Below are 17,324 nucleotides of genomic sequence, written 5' to 3'. Positions count from 1 at the left end.
CTTCCCCTCGCAGTCGTAGATGAACACGCACTCTTTCTTGTTCATTTCCCGCAGCGACCCTCCTCCTGCGATGTAGAGCTTGGAGCCATGTGCAATCAGGCTGAACTGAGAGCAGTCAAAGGGAGACACCTTGAGTGTTGTCCACTGGTCGGACTCCGGACAGTAGTATTCTGTCTCGTTCACATGCACCCAGTCATCTAACTGTAAGAGAAAGAATCGCCAGTCAGCAAAAGAAAGAAAACAAGTCTGTACATTACAAGTGTTTTTTTTGGTCGTTGTTAAATTCCACGTTGATAAACCGGTAGTAACTTTTGTAAAAAAGTGTTCCATTGACATATTTTAAAAGTTTATAGCAAACCCTCGTTTGTTGGGTTCGTCCGTCATAATCGCCAAACTTTTATCATGCATTCCTAGCCCTAGCATTCTGATTGCATTTGGCTATAATCTGATAAACTTTTGCTTTTAATCTAAATATTTTTAAACCTGTACATTCACTCTTTCACACTATTACCGTTGCGCTTGCATTCAAACTTCTGTTCCAGTGCCTTGACTCTGCTCAAACAACGTTAAACTTCCAAATTAGAAACTGTAGCTGTTACAAAGTTTCAGGGTGCATGCAATTTTTATGAGGCATCTGAATATGCCTGTGCTAGTTACAGTAAGGACTGCTGAAGGACGCACACAAAGGCAAGTGTGCTGTAAAGCTGCCAACCTACAGAGTTTAATTTCCGACCTCCTACACAGAAAATCTTGTTGTCAACTGTAGCCATGCCATGGTCACAGCGGGGAAATGTCATCGGGCGATTGATGACCCAGCGTTTGAGTCGGGGGAGGTAGCTGTACAAGTCATTTAGAGATTGTCCTGCTGAGAACCCTCCTTGAAAACGAGAGAAGAAAACACATTAATGAAGAGGGTAAGAGGAAAAAAGGGTTAGACGAAGGAGGCAACTTTTTCATGAAATATTCATCGTTAACATTCTATAGCAAAAGAGTGCATTACTATCAAAAAATGCATTGGCTCCAGTGTAGGAAATAAAGTCAATATGTGGATAAGTTTTAGTGATGTAATTAACAAACCAGATAAAACATGTCAGACACACTGCATGTGGTAGCACCTGTGTAACACTAGAACTGCGATAGTTCCAGTCCAAGACAATCGTGCATTCTGGTTTTCCTTGCCTGAAATGTAGAGGATGCCCTTGTGCGTGGTTCCTGCGTGGTCTGCCACGGCCAGGGGGAAAGGCGCAGTAAAAGCCCACTTGTTGTCCGTGGGCCTGTACTCCTCCACTGTGTTGGTGAGGTTGCCCAGCAGGGTGCCACCTGCCACGGCAATGATGTGGTCCGATAGCACACCTGCGTGGAAGCGGGTCCTCTTCTCTAACATCCCAGCCACCTGCAGCCACGAGCCACAGCGGGGGTCGAACCTAAAAACCTTCACACAGCAAGTTATACTGGATCCGTTCTGCTCTTGCAGTGCGATAAACTACACTCCTAATATACACCTGTATAACTACCAGGAAGGGATATTGCAGGGACAGCGGGCAGATGCAGTTTAACTTGCAAAAAATATATTTCTCTTCTCAACTAAGTGGTTCTTTAAAAAAACCAAAAGGTAAAGTGCTTAAGTGCAACTAAGTGGTCATTTAGGTAAAACAGTTCCTCCTGGCAACTGGCATTTCAGTTGTCAGTCGTGACCACTACCTGTTACAGGTGGTGGAGTAGAGGAACTCCCGTTTGTTATCAAGAAGTCAGCCAAGAAAAGAAAAGCTTCTAGTGTTTGGAGAATAGAATGAGAATTCAGAGAATTCTTCCGTGTGAAAGATTCGACAACTTAAATGTACACAAGTGCAAATCTGTCATCATATGTACATTTACATAATGGACGTATTGCATAAGACCTTTTGTTTGCTCTAAAGCATTGATTGCTATCGCGCTTGATGTGTGCGCGATTAATTATGATGCTTGTAATGGTTATCTTATCGGCTGTTCACACTAGGTTTTGATCGCAACATACCTGGAGACAGAATTTCAAATACATAAACAGGAGGATAAATCAGTCATGAACCACACCCATTTTTATACAAGATATGTCTTGCTGTGCAAGGGGCAACGTGACCACCATAAAACCCTGTTGAATTACAGTAACCGAATATATAGATATGTACTGTAAACTGTACATTACCTGCTGAGTACCTTTTATAGTATAACCACGTGTTCATGATATAAATAGCTATGAAGCATCAGAGCTTTCATTAGTTTAACCAGATTATGTGCTGTTCCTGGGATCCCAGGTTAACAGTCCTATCTCGTATCTTAGTGTTGCTATTTTTTTTTATTGTGAATCTATTAGACTGAACATTTTTCACAGTTGCATACCTGCACCTTACTGCAGGCAGGTAGCTGGACTTACTTCGTTTGTTGGCTGTTTCCCTGCTGCTTCAAACTTGTATTGTCCTCCAATAACAAACAAGAAGTTGCCGATAACAACAGCACAGTGATTGTACACCGGAGCGCACAGCTCCCCCAGCTTTTTCCACCCGCTGCATTCCTCGTCTGCAGCCCAGATGTCGCTGCAGACTTTGTTGTCGCTGGTCCTGCCCCCCAGGACCAGCAGGTTTTCCGAGTCCGAGCGGATCTGGGTCTTCTGGGACTGCAGCGCGGGCTGAGCGTACAGCTGCGAGTGGTACCTCAGAGCATCCTGCAGGTAGCTGAAGCACTCGGAGTCAGTCTTCATGACGGACGTCTCCTGGACGAACTTCTGCAGGTCATCCGCGGAGATGAGAGGGAACCGTATCCTTTTCAAGAGGTCCCTCGCCGCTTTGATTCTTTCCTTGTCGTGGCGCAGCCATGTCATGACGCAGTCGAAGAGCTCCAGTTCGCTGTACTCACAGAGCTCGCTCTTGTTCAAGATGTCTCGGAGAGTGTCTTCGTCAAGCTCCACCAGCTGCTGGCGGTCTTGCAGGATCGTTTTGTACTGTCGGCCGACGTAGGAGGCAGCTTTCTGCCTCAGCTCGTCTGGGCAGAACTTTTTGGCGATGTTGAGAACTTCCAAGCAGTTTTCCTGGTTCAGGTTCTCCTCTAGGAACTTGAAGCACAGCTTAATAGCATCCCGGACCAGCAGGATTTCAGCTGCCTTGAGTGTGTCTTCCAAGCTGCTCCTGCTCAGCTCCAGCTTGCTGGTATAAATGAAATCCAGCACTTGCTTGAGCCCTCGAGCGCTCACATCTTTCAGCTTCACATTGTTTGCTTCGGGGTTTACAGCGTTGCCTATGAAGAGAACCCTGCAGTAGCTGCTTGCCGAAGCTAAGATGACTTTATGGGCTGGGAAAGCCACCCCATCGGCTTCCAAAGTAACATCGCACAGTGCGTTCTGCGCTCTGAGGCTACTTGCTCCTTCCAGCAACCTCAACGGGTAAGCGCCTGCTACTGCGCTCGGCTGCAAACCATTATCCATTTTCAGATTGTACCGTATTCTCGAGAGCAGTCCGCGGAAATTTGCTCAGCTTGTTTTTTTTTTTTTTTTTTTTTAAATGTATGAATCTTATCTGTTAGTTTTTAATCCTAGTATATACTGCAGTAATCGTCTCGTGTGTTGCTTTCACCTCGAGGCTTGTCTTCAAACAGCAGTCCTCCTCGATAGCCAGATTTTTCTTTGCTTTGGAGAAGTGCTGCTGCTTCGTGATCCTTGTGAATTGGTTGTGTTACCCTAAACAAACGTGGTTTCTACTCCTCTCTAGCTGACAGTCATTGGAGTTTGGTTCAGTGAACACGCTGCACTGTGAAATCTGAGCCTGCTTGTAAAATTTCTCCAGTGGCTTGCCTGGGCTTGCAGTGTTTACATAATGGCCGCAATAGATTTCTTCACATGCTGTCAATATTAACGGCCAAGTGGCTCTCTCCCAAGGGCTCTCTCATGTTATGAAATTGAATTCTACATGGGCTATTTTCTCAATGTAATCTTCTGTTTATACACAATCGGGGGAGTTTTTACTACCTACTGCAGGGTCTCCTGTCAACAGAGTAGTTGGTTGTTAATTTGCACTAGTCATGCAGAAGTATTTGGCAACCCGTTTACCTGTTTTATAGTTTTAAATGGTAACTACTCTTACCCAACGTTAGAAAAAAAAGGTTCTGTACAATACAGAAAACTAACGGTAAGATTGGAAATAGAGGAACTTATTTACTAAAACTTAAAATCATTAAAAAAGAAAAGTTTGATATTCATGAAACTGTATCGCCTGCTATTGAAATCGTGTTTTTTATTTAAAAAAAAAAAAAAAAAAAAAAACATTCTTTAGTTAAAACTTTGTGAATCAGGCCCATAGTGGAATACTCAGAAGTATTCAAAGTAATTCTTCCATCAAACTGGTACGTGTCTACTTGACTTGGAAATAAATCTCATTACAATAAACCGCTATACTGACGTTGGCATATCAGTTAGCGTTAACCAGTAGAAAGTTTACAAAGCGTTTTTCAAAGTTTTGTTAAAGCAAACATTACCTAAATTGAGGCAAATGTAATAAGACAGTAACCTGCTGCTTTTTGTTTTTCCCCCTGAAGGAATCGTTTACAATCTTACTGCCGGCGTTGGTTCTGGCAAGTTCACATGTTATGATATTTATACACTGTACGTGGAGTGTGCTGACCCAACTGGCTGCGGCCTGGGCTTTGACAGTCTCGCCTGGGACTATCAGGTACGACTCATTTTGTCCTTGAAGAACCGCCCTGTTTATATAAGTGGCTGTAGCTAGAGAGAGGGGCTTCATGGTACGAGGGTTGGTAGAAGAGCTTGTGTAATATGCATGTTTTTTGTTTTAGGCTTGCACAGAAGTAGAGCTCTGCTACGAAAGCAACGGTGTTACTGATATGTTCACTTCTCTGCCTTTCACCGAGCAAGACAGAGAAAAACACTGCATGGAAAAGTGGGCTGTTGTTCCCAGACCTGGATGGCTGAAAACCCAGTTTTGGGGAGATGGTAATTGCACGTTGTTACTGTAGTGATGTGGCACTGGGTTATTTAATGCAATGTGTGAATTCAGCGATGGGGGGGGGGGTAATTCAGCTGCTTCCTAATGCAACTGTGCTTACATTTCAGATCTTACTTCTGCTACCAATATTATATTCTCCAACGGAGATCTTGATCCCTGGGCAAACGGAGGCGTAAGTAGGATTGCAGTTTAATACAGAGTAATGTGAACTTCGGCTTACGATGATAAAAAAAAAAAATCAAAACCGTTTTTTATTATGCTAGGTAAGGAAAAGTCTGAGCCCTTCTCTGATTGCCATAAATATTGCTGAGGGCGCTCATCATCTGGACTTAAGGTGAGCCTTTTTTTTTTTTTTTTAGAAGTCGATATTGCTGCATAATTAATTCCACCGCAACAAATGTATGCACGCCTTTTATCTGGCATTGAGAAGAGGATGTCTGTGATTTTTAAACAGTGCCTGATTACTGTTGTACCGTCTTTAATTAAAGTTTCAGTGCAAGGTAAAGACCAGTCTGCCTCCTCTCGTAGCAAGTGCATGTTGTCCAGCACAGTGCGTGTTTTCAGCAGCACGCTGCAGCGTGACAGGGCGCTCCATTAGAACACAGCTGCTGCATCATGTTGTTTTATATTTTTTTCCCAGGGGGTCGAATCCCGCTGATCCAGCTTCTGTAATAAATGCTCGTAAAATGGAATCGAAGATCATAGCCGAGTGGGTGAAAAATAGAGAGACAAATGTTTTCTAATAGGTTTTTGTTTAAAGCATAAGAGACTGATCGCGTGAAGCTGTTGCTGCACACATACAATACGCCCGGCTTCTTGTATGAAATTAATCAAGGGTGACAATCACATGCGGAATGCTTAGCTGTGTTCTAGAACAATAACATCTGCTTCTGGATGTGGGAATCTTGCTAAGAATCTCTTTTTCTGTCTATTAAAACCTTTAACGCAGTTCACAATAAAAACAAGAGCAAGGTTTTAAAATGTTTAATACAGCCCCATAATTATATACAGATATCATTACGAAGCCTGTCTTCTTTCTCGTTCAAACGACAGTTAAGAAAGAACAAAAACACTGAGCATCAACTTTTTATTTATTTATTTTTTTAAACAATTATAAAAATTCTTACATTTGAATTTAGAAACTAAAACCACCACTTAATTGTTTAGAAACTGCTTGGTCTTTTCTAATGCAAAGCTGACTCAACCAGCAGCATCAAATCGCTGTTTGTATAGTACATTTAACACACTGTACAAGCATCTCTAAAATAAACATGATCTTTAAATTATATTATATACATGTGTTTTTTTTTTTTTTTTTTTTTTTTAAATAGATACAAGCAACACATTGCATGAGGCATTTCAGGTTCTCTACACAGGTTTGCTTAAACTAAAATACTTTACACAAAAGCAACCCATCGGTAAAGCTTCAAACTGAATGGCTTTAGTGTTCAGGGCCAGTTCTTGTACTGTAGGTAGACGCCACTTGGTTTGGCAGATTCCCATTAAGCAAGCCAGTTCAGTACTACTGTAATCTGTACTCGGGAACATGTCTCTGTGCAATACAGCAAGACTGGCTCGCCTGCAGTTTGGATGGCACTGAAAACCTCATCTTTTGTAGTCTGCTTCTAATTGAAATGGATTGTAGCAGCAAGTGCGAGGCAGGAACGAACTGTATAACATTATAAACAAAAGTGAAATGCCGCCACGACGTGCAAAACGACATGGGCTCAGAGCGCACAGCATCTCTGCCACAGAGAATATGGCACGGGCATGAACACAAGTACTTGGACTGAACCTCGCCAACTGTACACAAGATAGAAATTACAATATAAAAGCTGTTCTAACAAACAGATAAATAAAATGGGCACTGTTCGTAAAATTTCAAGGACTGTTTTTACAGACTTAAACAAGCAGAACAGAACAGTCCTTACCTGTATGAATAGGGCCCTACAGCAGTGAACCAGGATGGAACGCTGCCCAAAGGATTGTGTTTAAACCTCTATACAGAGGTGTTTTTTTTTAATGGAACTAACATGGCAAGGTGTCCCATTAGAAAAGCCAAACTGTAGTGATCAATGCAATTATATTACATTTACAATATCTTGCTTACAGTATTGCAAATTCCCAACAAGTGCCAAAAGAGCTCATTAACAAATTAGAGCAGAAGCAAGTTATTGTGTCCTACTGGCAATCGCCAGACACTGGTCCACATGCTTGGAAATTAAGGTAGAAGAAAAAAAAAAAAGATGCAGTTTACTGTATTGTACAAAATGCGTGTCGGAGAGAAATACAATAAATAGCACCCCCACCGCCCCCCAAATAAATGGCAAGAGTTTTGGTCACGTACTGTAAATGACCGCACAGCATTTTCACAGCGTGCAAGTTACCTGAAGAAAAACTGATCCCGCCTCCTTCATGAAATTTCCTACAACAGAACACCTTAACAATGTCACCTGTGGCAGGTACTGTACAGAAACTCCTCTAGCTCGTGTGACGATAATTACAGCCCGTAGCGGATTCAAAAAGCAACAGCAAAATGAATAATGCCAGTGTGTGGTTCTTGGAACAGGTTCTGACAAAGGTCCTTTTCAGAACCAGAATCCAACAAGGACTCTTTGTTTCTTCACACCAAACACTTAAGAAAATAGGTCCAGCAATCTTAAAGCTGGATGAATATGTTCTTTCTAGTCACAGTACCGCCAAGGCCCGTGAATGAACCGCACTTGCATCCTTGCAAGAAAGTGAGTAGCTCAGTTTAGAAAGGGTTTCTGTTCAAGGTTTTGTTTTGTTTTTGTTTTTAAATAGAAAGATTGTCTGCAAGCTTCTCCACAGAGTTTGGGCTGGACTAGAAATGGCAGTATAAAATCAGTCCCTGGCTTATTCTGAACTTCCTTTATTCATTTCTGCAAGTAAACTATTTTAACTAAATGTTTCACTCTCTTAAATGTTTTTCTATTTATTTATTTATTTATTTATTTATTTATTTTCTCAGGACCAAGCCAGTAAATGGAACTTAAAACCATTATCTTGCAATATACATTCTTGTCAAAACCGGTCATTTTCTCAGATCACGGCATGCACAGTAATTTTGTGGTTTGCACCAGTTTATTTGCAGAATCTTCTTCATACTAAACTTCCGGAGCTAAAGATTATTACTGACATTAAAAATAAATTATTTAAGAACCCCCCACCACCACCACATTGTCCTCACTCTGTCACGTCGTCACATTTATGTTTTTTGAGATCCACAGATATGAAACCTGGATGGATATTCTGTTAAAGTCTATGACGGGTATGTCAAATGTGATTATTAAACTGCTCCACAAACTCGCTCTGAATGGAAAAACGACAGCCTTTGGTCTTGGGATGGGGTGGGGGTATTTTTTTTTCTCTAGCCCCCTTGACAGCTGAGATAACTGTGATGACTGCAAAAAAGAAAAACAGTTCAAGACTGCAGTCACAAGTTTCCTTCTGCAGCGTCGCACCTTTACGAAGACGTCCAGATAGGCAAGGGGTGTGCTTCAGTGTTAAAGACAAACTTGTCCAGGTTTATCAAGTCAAAGTCTTCCGAGAACAGCAGGTAGAAATATTTCAGAGTCTCCCCCAGGAAAAAGCTCTCCATCTTGTCCCTGGGGTCAGGGTTGTCCGGGTTGCGGACGTTGCCGATGGACGTGTATCCTCCTGTAGACACCTGTAACGCACGTGACCAAAATCAACTTTTAAATGAACAGGGGGAAGAGCTACTGAACTGTGGGGTGGTGCTAAAACTGACTGCTCAGTCTGCGGCTAGGCATACAGCATGAATTTAAACAATTACCCGTTGTGCAATACCTTCATCACAGAACTGAAGTTCACGATTAATTCTACATAATTTAGAGTGAACTGAATATAAAGAATCGCTTTCGAGAATGCAGGTACACACTGTGTAAGCTGGCCGAGTATAAAAAGTATTTGATTCAGCTCCTGGAATATAATCTTCCACATAAAGCTCTCATTACTTGTTCATGCCTGGACCTGAATATACACTGTCAGAGGATCATTGCTAAGCTGCAGACTGGCAGACAAATACAGTCTGTACAAATACGAGATCAATCCACTCAATACATGCCACAGGGGTCATGTCACAATGCACGGTATATCAATCCACTCACACATGCCACAGGGGTCATGTCACAATGCACGGTATATCAATCCACTCACACATGCCACAGGGGTCATGTCACAATGCACGGTATATCAATCCACTCACACATGCCACAGGGGTCATCACAATGCACAGTATATCAATCCACTCACACATGCCACAGGGGTCATGTCACAATGCACGGTATATCAATCCACTCACACATGCCACAGGGGTCATGTCGCAATGCAAGGTATGTGGAATTCACTTCTTTAAACACCAGCACCACAAGCAAGACGAAGCTTAGGGGGTTACATGCGATACCTGTTATAGACACACAGGGGAGCATGGTGGATCCAGAGGTGGCTCAATGTCTCAAGTCAAACATTTGCATGCTTTAGGAAGGGTTCTTGTTATTACAACCACATTTAAATAGGCAAACCTGTCTAAAATCAAGGTTAAATAAAATGACAATATTTATGGTTATTTCAGTTTATTTCAAGTATTGTCCTTTTCCCTACCCTGGTGTGCTTGTTGAAGTTCTGGAAGATCTCCCAGCCCCAGTCCTGGTACTTCTTGTCCCTTGTAAACCTGTACAGGTAGAACAGGCTTTCCACCGTCTCCGGCCTCAGCAGGTTGTGTCTGTCAGCGGGCTGCGGGGGAAGAGAAGGGACACTTCATTTACATTCTCAAGTATTTCAAGTATTCCAAACACTGCCTTTGCTCCTTTGCAAACAGTTCTATTTGTGGAATGCCCACACACTTGTAAGTTCTATTCAGAATACTGGTATCCAGCACGCCACCCAGTTTATTAAAAGGGTTTTTCTGAAGGTGCCTCTTGTTGCTGTAAGATTTCGTGCAGTCTGGCTGCTCAAACAGTGTGAAATGATTTCTGCTGTAACAGACACACGTACACATCGCAAAACACAAAAAGATTGTTTTCAGGAACTACTGTTAAAACAGTAATTTCGAAATGGTGTCATTTGTTGCACAGGATGACATCCACACACACAAGACAGGATGTAGTGGAATTTTGACAGACCCTGAACTGGCTGATTTATAACGATGCCCCAGCTCTCTGGCAGCTATCGACCCCCAGCCCTGCAGTCCCTACCTTGACCTCCACGTCCCGTCCATGCCGTGGGACGAGGTTGAAGTGCACGATCTCGGGGCTCAGGCCCGTCTCCATTTGAGCGTACATCTGGTAGCACGTGTCCATCATGGCTTTGGCCAACTCCATGTGCTCAGAGGAGACGCCGTGGTGGGCCCCCAGAGCCAGGGTCCCGGGCAAGAAACACACCAGGTGGTCCTGGGAAGAGAAACGACTTCCGTCAGCAACGTCCCGGGACCTGGGTCTTAACACACTCCTTAAGAGACGGGGTGAACGGCACATATTACCTTACATTAGAAATCTCCCCGCTACAGGAAACCTCAGCGTGTGGGACAGAATCTCATAGCAAACGCCTGTGCGTGGGTTGAGCAGAATCTGACTAGCGGTTCCAAGGTGTAGCCTTCAATAGCTCAGCCGATCACGTGTCTGTCCTTGCAGCAAAAAAGCAGCATTTGAAAACCCTATAAAAGCAGGACTCTGGGGCCAACACATTATTCTGTTTGCACAGTATTTGTTTTTCTTTGAAATGTTGCTCATAACATTCTCTCTGCAGAAACCATCTGGCACGCGAAGCTATCGAAAACATAATAAGGACGCATGTTGAATAATATTCCGTGTGGAACGACCCAGAAACAGCCATCTTGTTCATTTTATTCAATAAAATGCTGCTTCATGTTTGTTGTACAGCTCTAAAAAGAATCAGCTCCAATAGGATATGTGCCTCTCGGCAGCAGGCAGGTCCAGTAACAGCTCCCAACAGCCACATGGCATTAACCCAACAGCAAGCAGGGTGGGAATTATTACTGAAGCAACTGTAAAAACAGCTAACATATAATAAAGCATGGCCCCTCCAATTAGCATGCCAAGCAGCCTTTTATAACAGATCAGAGATTATCGGTCCCAATCTGGCCCAGCACACTGCTGCCATGGCAACATGATCAGTTCCGCTTGCACTTGATCCAAGTGCCTTACCTTTAATCCTCTAATTCTAATAGCCATCTGTTCCTCCTTTTGCACTTTGTCAATACACCCACTGCGTTAACAAGAGCTCTGCATGAAGACAGTATCTTTCTGGGCACTGGGCAGGAACCTCGTAACTCACCATCTTTGGGCTGAAGTTGTTGTGCGCTAGTTCTCCCACAAAAGTCAGTTGACTGGGCTGAGATTTGCGCAGCAAATGCTTTTTGACTCCCTCAATCGCCTGCACATAGTCTTCTAACAATCTGGTTTAAAAAAAAAAACAATTACAATAAAATAAATAAAAAGAAATCTTACATTGCACACAACAGAATTGTTGACTTGCTGTGTCCTGCATTTCATGATTATTATTCAGCTGCGACAGACTTGGGAGGGCAAATGAGGATACAAACAAAGCAACGTGTGCACAGACCAGCACCAGGGGCTTTAAATCCCAATGCAAACTGAATGCAGTAAATATCGACTCGGTTTGTCCACAGCAAGATCTTGAGTTAACACTGCCACCTAGAGGATTTGTGCAATTCATGCTTGTAAAATGAAGTAAAATGCCACTAGGAAAATTTAGATCTGCCACGGTTTTGATCAACTAACCAGATCCTGTTGTCAACGCGAAGAGGCCAAATTAAACAATTTTAAATTAAAAACATATATATAAGGTATAGTGATGGAAATACGACTCCTACTGCATAGCAGTTTCCCCCCCCCAATCCAGGTTTTAAAATGAGCCTGACTATCCCCAGTACAAGCTCAGGTATGTTTTTAGCAAAAGCAGGAATGGATCAAACCGCTCTGCAATGGGAGTTGTTTCCCTGAGGTGTGCAGAACATTCAAGTTCATTATGAATGGAGCAGGCGTCTCACTCTGTCTCCTTCTTGCCCCCCTGGATCCACTGCTTGAGCAGGTACTCGTAGTAGCTGTCTGCCCGTGCTCCCAGCGTGTACACGCCCAGGTGGCTGAACTGCCCGTTGTTGGTGTTGATGAACATGGGCACCAGGCCGTCGTGCTTCCCAGACAGCCCGTGCACGTGCTTCGTCACGACATCCACAGCTTTCTGCAGGATGCCAGAGAGAGAGAGAGAGAAAGACAACAGGCTATCAACTTGAAAGCACAACGGCTGAGAAGCATTTCAAATGACTGTATTACTGGACTCCTCACCTGGAACTGGCTGTCCCCCGTGGTCTGGCTCAGGTCCCGGAACTCCAGCTGGATGCTCGTCACCTCGGCGACCGTGCTGTCGGAGGTCCAGCGAGGCGGGTGCGCCGTGCCGCGGCCAAGATTCACGTCAGAGTACGGGATCTTGGACGGGGTGTTGAAGGCAGGCATCAGTCTGGTTCCTATATCTTTCTGTTATCATTAAAAAAAATATATCAGTAATCCTTTACAGGTTTCCATTTTATACATCGCATGCAACTATTTCACAGAAGCGCCAAGCACTAGAGCAACGACAACAACATATCAAATACAAGATTAGCAAATGACAGAACAGCTGCTGTACCAAGGTCAGTAGTTTCCTGCCCCTGTGTGGGGACAGCAGCTTTGAGCAGACTCCTCTTAGGAAATGAAAATAAACAGTAAAGAATCAAGGGGTGGGGGTTCTCATACTGCTTTCTCCAGGAAGAGGTCCTCTCCGGTCAGGTGATAGGTGCTCAGCAGTCCCCCCAATATTCGGATGGTGCTCTCAAACAGGTTCACGTCCACATTCTTGGTAAACTGCAGCTCGGTGGCCACCCATTTTTTAGCTTCTTCAAATTCTGAATGTTTGAGGAGAACCATAACATAACTATACCTTCTTTATTTATTTATTTATTTTCTTGATGCAACACTTCTGATGGTGTAGCCAGCTATGTTACAAGCAGAGCTGCTTGTGCGTGTGTGTACACATGTAGCTAGAGCACCGCTTATCCAATCACAGTGAAACTTGGTGGGGACATTTTATAAACTGGAGAAACCCGTCTGTCAGGGCTGACCTTCATGAGATCGAGGAGTCTAGTTGTATGTTGCTGTGACAGGGGAAGGTATGTTACTAAAACACAATCTGGGGTTAAGACAGCTATAATGAGTATGCAGTGAGGGCCATCTAATCGTTCCTAAGACACAGTCCTGCAAGGACATCTTTTTTCCCCAGAAGCACGCACTGTGCAGAATACAATACCTTCTTTCAGTCCTATAATCCACATGGTGTCCAGCGCATCCACGAGAGTCAGCCCCAGCCCAAACCACGTGCCGTAGGATTTCGAGATGGGCTTCAACTCATCCTGACCCCAGGCGAATTCCTTGTAGCCTTTCCAGGCATGCTGGAACGCTTCTACCACTGCCTTCTGGCGCTCGTTTGCAGCAGCAGCTACAACAATAACAGCAGCAGCATCTGCATAACTCTTCAACAAGATCGTTAAAGTGCTTTAAAAGACCTGCGTCTCATCAAAGCAGCTAGACTCCTGCCTCCAGCCACGGCGAAGCTTAGGCATCGACTTGACACCTTATTACAATCACATCTGATTGATAGCAAGATGATAAATGGACAGGCTAGTGTCGCCTGTCTGACCAAGCCTTCTAGTGCTTTTGCTGTTTTCTTTAAGGAATATCACCACCTCCCCACCCCCTTCCGTTTCCTGTTCTTTCCAGAGACTTACCTAATGGAACTGTTTCTTCACGTCCTATTTAATACAGGATGGCCTGTATAGACACACCAATAACTACACTGCACTGTCTTACTGCAAACTGCAGCAACGCATCTGCAATGCAGTGTCAAATCAAATGCATGCATGTTGAACACGGCTGTGCACAGCGGATGCATGAATACGGGCCACCCTCTATTTGCTGATTGTCGCTAGCTGTACCTACCTGGTCTTTCCTGTGCTGCCTCCCCGTTCGCTGCAGGATCCACCGCTCCCTCCTCCTTGGCAGAAGGCTGTGGCTCGGTCCCGCGCTCGGCTTCAATCATCGCCCCACGCCAGCTGCAGAGGGAGGAACAGCAATCACATCTAGGGGTGTGGGATTTATAAACAGCATGCGAAGCTGGGGCAATCCTAATAATTAAGCAGAATGGAAAGCATGTACAGATACTGTACAGTGCTTCTTGCTGTGGAGTGTAACCCCTTGGTTTTATTTTGCTAGCGTGGATTATTTTGAGGCTCACCCGTGTACAGAAGGCAGCCTTTTTAAAAGCCAAGAAGGAAGCAGACAGACTGTGCTGTACCTGACAAGGGACTTCTCTCCCTCCTCCTCCCCATTCGCTGCCTGTCCCTCTTTCTCTTTCGTTTCCGATGCGTTCTCTCTCTTCACAAGCCGGTGCAGTAACATAGGTGGCCCTCGTTTGTTCGAGGGGGCTTTTTTAGGTTTCTGAAAAAAAAACAACCTTAGCATTATATGTTTAAAAGCTATGTTTTCGTTACTAAGAAACCACAAACTCAAGAACTAAAAAATAAAAGAAACTGAATGAATGCATTGTCACCCCTTTTTGCATGCAAAAAGCAACCCTGGAATCACATGACAAAAACATACAATGAGACTTACACACAGCATTACCTTCTCAGTGACAAATTCCGGAAGTATTTCAACTGAAAAGGGCCGATTCAAGACAACGGTTTGCCCTTGGCTCCTGCTTGACCCTTTTACTTACCTGTGGAGGGGGCTCTGGGAAGATAAGTCCAATCGACCTCTCTTGTTCTGGGATCACAGCTGGGTTCACAGGTTTTAGCTCTGGAATGTCCAGGGCACTCCATTCCTCTTGCACCGATCTCTCTGTAAGAGCTGCAGATAGAATTTTAAAAAAATCAGCTTCTTTCACATGCTTTGTAGGTAAGGTTTAGCAGATACAGCACAGCGGTTTCCAGCCCAAACCTGCTGTGTGATAAAATATGCTGTACCTCTCCAGTGTTCTGCCAGGTTCGGGTAGGTCGCTAACGCACAAAACAACAGGAAAGCAAGCAGGAAGAGAATCAGGCTTCTCTGCAACCTCGAAAGCTGCTTCCATTTCTGCAAGAGTCAGACAAAGAGAGGGTATGCAATGAAGGTGACTGCACAGCTGACATCCGTAGCTTCACATAACGGTCAAACCAGCCCTTCTCCGATACTGGCACCCTATAGATTTAGGCTGGGTTTTTTTTTTTTTTTTTACCCTGTTCTATTAAAACAAAACTGCCTAGCCTGGAATTGCTAACCCACCTCCACCCTGTCTTCACTTTGCTCACACAGTACAGTGTGCTCAAGGCTCAGCAGCCCCGTCTTACCCTCCAGCAAGACTTCCTGCGCCAGTTCTTGCTGTTGTTGTAGGTCCTGCTGTCCTGCTTAGAGACGGTTAAAGATATGAAATCCTTTCTCATTGGAGGGTACATCTCTTCTGTCAAACAGGAAGGTCATAGACGCAGTCCTGGAAAAAGAAAGACAGGTCTTACGCTTCCTCGTGTCTGCTGTGTCATAAAACACCAGGATTAACTAAATGAGCATTTGCATGGCCTAGTCTAGTTCCAGGTCTGGCTATATTGGTAACAATCACGTGTTATTTCGGCTGCTTTCAGAAAAGCCTGCAGGTTTTTCAGTGTCTTCTCTGTGCCAGCTGTGTCCTGCCTGTATGTTTCGCTTCTTGTTCTTTGCTACTCTTTTCCTCCCCCTCCTCACGGGGCTGACACAACAACATAAAATCAGGGGGGGGGGGGGGGTAGTTCGTGAAAGTTTGAAATCCTCCTCTACCTGGCATCTACAACACAGGACGTTGCACACAACATCTTACAAGGGTACCAAAACTACAAGATAATACAGTATGATACACATTTTAATCACACAGATCGTTTCCCGTGATAGAGGGATCTTGAAGCAGCAACAGGGAAACATACAGCTGCAGTCATAAGATCGGCAAGTGATCACTGCTAATATAGGGGTCGGTTAAAGCAGCTGTAAGTTATCACGAGATCAATAACAATGTAAACCTTGTAGAATTTCATGTATTGATCATTGGCAAATCCGTGCGTGGGTTTAAAGTATCTGCACACAACGTACCTTTCAAGGGACGGATTTCCCTGTCTGTGCAGAAGACACTCCCAGCCTATCCGGCCTCACAACCTCACCACAGGCCGGGGCATCAAACAGGGCCTACCTTCAAAAACAACAAGTTGTTTTTTTAATTCTTCTATACACAACATTAACAAAATGCAGACAAACAAACACAGCACTGTATAGTGAGCAGCACAAAACCAATAAAAACAGCAAAATATGAATCGGGTTTAGACTGACACCCTAGGTATGATTTGCGGTACTTCTAAACATATTTATATTATAGTACAGTCAAATGAGAAACCCCGACACCTCTACAGGACGAGCTGTCTCATCATGAGAAGGTGCAAACGGGTCGTAGTCTTTCCCGATCGCATGTGTTTGCAGAATCTCTGCAGCAGAACTAGCTCCCGCCTGGTGCAGGTCAGACTGTTTAAATCTGAAATAATGTGACAGAAGTGTTTGCAATACCAAACAATATTCGTTTCTGTTGCGCTGTAACTAATTATACCTACAGTCAGCACTGAAAGAACTGTCCTTCTCATACAACAACACAAACAATAATACCACTCCATTATACAGACAGTACTGTAGTAGCTTTCCAATAGCATTACTGCACATTATTATCTTTTAATCGCAATCCCCCCAAAAGTGTTAAACAGATCATTTACTTTGTTTTTTTTTTCTGTGCGCTCCCAGTGCATATATACGAATATGATTGCAGGTACTGTATATTGTCGGAAGGTGCTTTCCTTTTTTTCTGTTCTGTTGTCGATTCCCAGCGCCCTCTCTTCAGAAATGACGAGACAGCCGCATCATCAGTATCCCTCGAAATTAACCCTGGCAATGCCGAGGCCAAGGAGGCGGAGTACTAATGCAGAACACGGTTTAGTTTCTGCGTACGACAGAACATATTGCAATTGCCAAAAACACTCTTAAAAAGTTCATCAAATGCCTAAAAGATAAGGGCATTTAGCCCTTATAGCATACCATCAATATACGTTTACCATTTTATTTTTTGCATTGCAGCAAAAACACTAGAGTTAGTATGAGTATGAGGCGCGTTTGCATGAACTGCACCGCATGGCCCCGATGGAGGCGCCGGTGAGCCAATTCGCGGAAGTTCTTGATTAGC

General features: G+C 43.9%; 2 protein-coding genes across 2 annotated transcripts in view; both read right to left on the bottom strand.

The window, feature by feature from the left end:
* The window catches only part of LOC121306676 (kelch-like protein 9), a 4,926-nt gene extending 1,472 nt beyond the window's left edge, over positions 1-3,454 (bottom strand). Inside the window, exons 1-4 of the mRNA XM_041238506.1 lie at positions 2,411-3,454; positions 1,180-1,393; positions 741-877; positions 32-201 (exon numbers count right to left, since the gene is read on the bottom strand). Of these exons, the coding sequence (XP_041094440.1) occupies positions 32-201; positions 741-877; positions 1,180-1,393; positions 2,411-3,454 (1,565 nt within the window). The remainder of the gene's footprint in view (positions 1-31; positions 202-740; positions 878-1,179; positions 1,394-2,410) is intronic.
* A 2,827-nt stretch (positions 3,455-6,281) lies between these two features.
* LOC121306681 (endoplasmic reticulum mannosyl-oligosaccharide 1,2-alpha-mannosidase-like) lies at positions 6,282-17,014 on the bottom strand. Its single transcript, XM_041238512.1, has 15 exons — positions 16,861-17,014; positions 16,196-16,292; positions 15,430-15,569; positions 15,067-15,175; positions 14,820-14,950; positions 14,397-14,539; positions 14,042-14,154; positions 13,353-13,541; positions 12,803-12,951; positions 12,356-12,544; positions 12,061-12,251; positions 11,325-11,445; positions 10,226-10,420; positions 9,633-9,764; positions 6,282-8,679 (listed from the first exon to the last, which is right to left on the bottom strand). Exons 3-15 carry the CDS (start codon positions 15,532-15,534, stop codon positions 8,476-8,478), a joined length of 1,971 nt encoding a protein of 656 aa, XP_041094446.1. The 5' UTR covers positions 15,535-15,569; positions 16,196-16,292; positions 16,861-17,014; the 3' UTR covers positions 6,282-8,475.
* Positions 17,015-17,324: the final 310 nt, after the last annotated feature.

Source organism: Polyodon spathula, chromosome 49, assembly GCF_017654505.1.
Source record: "Polyodon spathula isolate WHYD16114869_AA chromosome 49, ASM1765450v1, whole genome shotgun sequence".
NCBI lineage: Eukaryota > Metazoa > Chordata > Actinopteri > Acipenseriformes > Polyodontidae > Polyodon > Polyodon spathula.
Note: the sequence above shows the minus strand (reverse complement) of the source record. Positions and strands in the feature narration are given on the sequence as shown.